This window comes from Prosopis cineraria, unplaced genomic scaffold, assembly GCF_029017545.1.
Source record: "Prosopis cineraria cultivar Desert tree isolate PC_DT_omini unplaced genomic scaffold, ASM2901754v1 PC1582, whole genome shotgun sequence".
In the NCBI taxonomy this organism is placed as follows: domain Eukaryota; kingdom Viridiplantae; phylum Streptophyta; class Magnoliopsida; order Fabales; family Fabaceae; genus Prosopis; species Prosopis cineraria.
Window position 1 is genome coordinate 2,645 of NW_026556907.1, and position 5,011 is coordinate 7,655.

Genomic DNA, 5,011 nt, shown 5'->3' on the forward strand with positions numbered 1-5,011 from the left:
CACTAATCCATCGAGAAATTTGCGCGTCATTTAAGTATTATTCATGTAAGCAAGCAATGTTTAAAAATTGGATTAAAAGTCTCAATTTTCATGATTCAACCAATAGTTGAACCAATGAAGTAATGAATAAATTAAAATAAAATAAAATAATATTAAATTCATATAATATATTTAATAAATAAATTGAAAATATCTCTAGTTGTTAATAAAATAACACAACATAACTACAAATCAATAATTTATATGTTAATTTTATAATTGTCAAACATATGTGGGTTTTCTCAAGGGTTCAATTTTTAGATTTTTTAGCTTTTTTTTAATATATAATATATATATTAAGTTCAAACCGCCCATTTTATGTAAAAACCATTTTGGATTCCAGCTTAATTCTAGGTTCTAACTCAATGACAGATCAACCATGCAAACGATTTTCTAATTCAAATTGAACCTAACGAGTTTTTAGTGGACAGTCTGACTGTCGAGCATGGTTTGATACTTGAGTCTTAAAATGCTGCATATAAGTTTCATAGGAACAATCAAATCATATGCTTTTGTCTCTTTTCAGTCTTTTGTATGATATGAAAACGACACCGTTAATAGGACTCTCCACTCGCACGGCTATTCACCAATGACACTTCAGGCCGTGGGCCAAAGTTAACAGGCCGGCCCAAAATAGCCAACTTCACCATAAGGTTCAGAGACGTGAGATCCACAATCCATATCCATCTGAAATCCTACCCAAACAATGTAATGAAAACAGGGAAAAAAAGAGTAAGAGGTCATCCATTGTTCGGGCCCGATAGTTTTGTTTTGGAAGTGCTTGGTAATATCGCATGCAGCATAATTGTACCAAAAACTTGTTCAAAAAGTTAAAAAAAAAAAGAATTTCACTTTAAATAGTTCTATGTACTTCTCAATATAAATTTTGGAATCCACGTCAAACTCATGGATTATATTTAAAGTCATGTTAATTCCATTATAAAATATTGTTTAACATGTCTCAATTTAAAACTAATTTAAATAAATAAATACATGATCATCAGTTGAACGAATTTGTTAAATTAAGCGAAACCATTGAATTAAGTTATGGAAATTTGGTTGGCAAAAAAAAAAAAAAGTTGTGGACATTTGGATAAGGATGATGACAGTTTTGCTCCCGCTCCCACTCAACCGCCGAAATTATAGTCAAGTTTAAATTCAAGAGAATAATATATCATATCTATGTACAACATTTATGTCCCAAAATAATTATAACTAGTTAGATTGACAGTAAAAAAATATATTTTTATTTTAATATAGATCTGTTAAAGATTAGAAACAAAAATAATAATAATATCAATCTGAAATATCAAGTTTTAATTCCAAAAGTTCAAATTTAATTCTCATCAATTTTTGACTAGTATATATTAATCATGTAAAACTATTCTAATTTAAAAATGTTTATGGGACGAGATGGGATTAAAGTAGTCTTATCCTATATCCCGTTGTAAAAAAAAAAAAAAAAAAAATTGCCTAATGTTGAGACCAGAAAAGCCTACTTAAAAAAGAGCGGAAGAGAGAATTGAAAATGTAAAAAGTCTGAATAATTGAGTACAATTTTTCTGCTTGAAACAAACAAATCACAAAAGGTGCAATACAACTATTACAACAACACAAGGGACAAAAAACAAAAAAAAAGAGTCATAACTCAGAAAATTCAACACATACTTTTTTAATTCTAGGTACTGTAATAACATATCTCAGATTTTCACTTCGGGTCTGTTTTCGCTCACGATCCCTTGGTGCTTATCAGTTGCTACACACTTTTAGATTTTTTTTTGAATTTATATTTATATTTATTAAAAAATTATATATTTTATTTTCAATTTAGATAATACATATTTAATTTGAATCGCTCAATTTAATATGAATAATTTTAATAGTTTTCATAAATTGATTATCTGGATATAAGTTTTATGGGTTCAAGTTAAAAAAAAATCAAATAATATGAAAAGTACATATGAGTTCAATAAATTCATCATGGTTTGCGGGATTAATTTTTCAAAAACTTTAGGTCAGCATATCATAATTTTATGTGACACACTTGTAAATTTTAAAAAAGCTGAGATATTGCATTTGCCAACCCTCAACTTACGTGGCTGTCATTAGTTTTTTTTTTTTTTTTTAACTATTCAATGTCTGTTTTCACTTTTCAGTTTTCATTTTCTTTTTCTTTTATTTTTGCTGTAGTTCTTAATCATTCTGATCAAATTTTCAATGTCCAAATTGTTTTAATTTTATTTTAATAATAATTTTTATAAAACATCAAATCTAAATCTCGTAAAGTTAATTTGATAATGAATGAGCTCTCAATTTTTGGGCTGGAAAACAATATCAAATTATCAATGAAGACATGTTTTGGGCTTACGAAATTATAAATATTTAAGATAAACATCATTTATCTTCAATCAATAGCACACTAAACTTTAAAAAATAAAAGGTAGAAATAAGTATAAAAAAAACACACACACACACACACACACACACACACATATTTGCATAATTTAATGATAGAAGGGATGCGTGGCGGTGATGAAAGTATATATAATGGTAAATGGACCCTCCAAATTAGAACTTGAAGAGAATACAATGCATCTTGGCCAATCATACAAGTCTCCCATGAACTAAGCTTCAGGCACGTAGGACCAACACAGCTTTCTAGCCAAATTATATAAAACATATCGTTCAAAATCAGATTATGTTTCACTTGTACTTTCACAGCCAAACAGGATCGTTATCATTAATCAGCAATATCAATTTCAGAAATCCCTATGTCTTTAAAATTATGTCTTCAATGTGTGTACATGTTTCAATGAGTTGAAGTTCAAGTGAATTAAGTCTTGTAAACTCGTTGAAATCAAGAGAAGTCTTATGACATGTAAAATATTTATAGAGATATTTATAAATCATTTTCCAATAAAAAGTCCTTGCTTCATTACAAGAATCAAACTCGTCACATCCTTGCGCAATGTGAGCCAACTTCTTACTAATTGAGTCACGCTTGTTCTTGTAGGTTCAATTATATATAACACAAAGTTCTAAAGTCATAATATTCTATTACGTTGTTTAAACATGAGTGGATTTAAGTTGATATGAGAAGTTTCATATCAAATAAACTTAAATTTAATAACTAATATCTAATAATATAGAACGACCCACAAACATGAGCAGTTTTAAATCAAGATGTGATGTTGTTTCACTGCTTTTCATCTATTTGTCCTCTCCCCTGCAGTCCTATCATATATGAAGGTTTCTACAGGTTCAACTGCATTCCATGTATCTAACTGGTTAGACAACATGATTGATATATCAACTATCAAAGTCTATAAAAAGGAATTGATGGGGGATGAAAACTGAGAATCAAGGAAGGACTTTTTTAACAGAGTAATCTTCTCTCTTCTCCCACCTTGACCAATCAAGGGTCCGTCATGCCTTTCTCCAATGGCAGCCGATTGGATCAAGGACTTAAGCTTCCACTGATTCAGTCACCAGACAGCTTTGGACAGAAGTTATCTTCCCCACATTCTGCAGATTCTCCAGAAATGAGTAAGGTTGAGAAAAACATCTTCCGCTTTAGAAAACTTGCTTTTTTAAGTTCATCGCTTGATAACTTGAAGCACAAGTTCTTTCATTATATTGTTTGCAATTAACAGAAAGCAGTTGGATTCAAAAGGAAGAGAAACAATAACAGGATTGAAGAGAAGCAGAAAGAAGTAGTCCATGTCAGGGCAAAAAGAGGTCAAGCTACTGATAGTCACAGTTTAGCAGAACGGGTACGAGTACAAAAATCAAACCCCTTTACATATAAATATATAAAGCCACTCAGAGTTGACATAATTCTTTTTTTTTTTAATTAAATTTCAGGTGAGAAGAGAGAAGATCAATGAAAAGCTAAGATGCTTGCAGGACTTGGTTCCAGGATGTTACAAGGTTAATTGATCAGAATAGTCCTTGATGCAATGTTTATTCAGAATAGTCTTTGATGTCATTTTTATGAATTTGCAGGCAATGGGAATGGCAGTTATGTTAGATGTGATCATAAACTACGTTCTGTCACTACAGCAACAGATTGAGGTGATTATGATGATGGTGGTATTATTCATTATTTTTCCCGTTTTGGTTATCAAATATGTCCTGACTTGCTGATATTTAAATTTCTCATTCTTTTCTTGGAAAAGTTTCTCTCCATGAAGCTCTCAGCAGCAAGCATGTGTTTTGATTTCAACACCTACGAGATGAATACCATCCAAACCATGCAGGTACACTTTAATGTCATCTGTGTTCTGTGCTTGTTTGACGTGTTTATATATATATATATATATATATAAGTTTTTCTACACACGCTCATGAGAGGCTTGTGTGTTGCAGAGAAGTCCTAGCACAGATAGAATCCAAGGGATGGAAAGGATGGAAGGAGAAGGTTATCAAGGCTTTGCTTATTGGAACCCTACATGGCCACTTCAGTAGAAGAAGAAGAAAGTCTTTGTTTCTGTTGGAAGTATCCTTTCTTTCATACACATAAATTAGTTGGATTACTGTTAAGATGAAACTCTGTAAAACAAATATTGCATTGCAGGTAATAGCGAACTATACTTGTTAAGAATGGGGAGTGGTTGCTTGCATACATGTTGATATTCTGCTATCAGTATGTTCAAGCTCGGAAATGTACTTTTCATATCCATGAATTTATAATTAAAAAGTGGGCTAAGTTCATCTCAGAACTCTCTGAATGATAGTGACAGTTTACTGCAGCAGCATTTTTTACTACAGTTAAGTTAATGAAATATGGTTCACAATAAGAGAAGGCTTAACAAATAAGCCAAATAGAAGAGTCCAATTTGCAGAAACAGTTACTACATAGATAAGTCCCATTAATTTGCCAAGCTCATAACACTTGACATTGACAAATGAAGATGAAATATCTATGTGTCTACAATGTCGGTGGTCATGACCTGGGTTCACTGAAATTGAG

General features: G+C 31.1%; 1 protein-coding gene across 1 annotated transcript; it reads left to right on the forward strand.

Moving 5' to 3' along the window:
• Window positions 1-3,467: 3,467 nt before the first annotated feature.
• Window positions 3,468-4,506, forward strand: LOC129300422 (transcription factor bHLH75-like). Its single transcript, XM_054938991.1, has 6 exons — window positions 3,468-3,590; window positions 3,693-3,812; window positions 3,904-3,969; window positions 4,045-4,113; window positions 4,218-4,298; window positions 4,408-4,506. The coding sequence occupies exons 1-6, from the start codon at window positions 3,468-3,470 to the stop codon at window positions 4,504-4,506; spliced, it is 558 nt and encodes a 185-aa protein (XP_054794966.1).
• The last annotated feature ends 505 nt before the right edge of the window (window positions 4,507-5,011 follow it).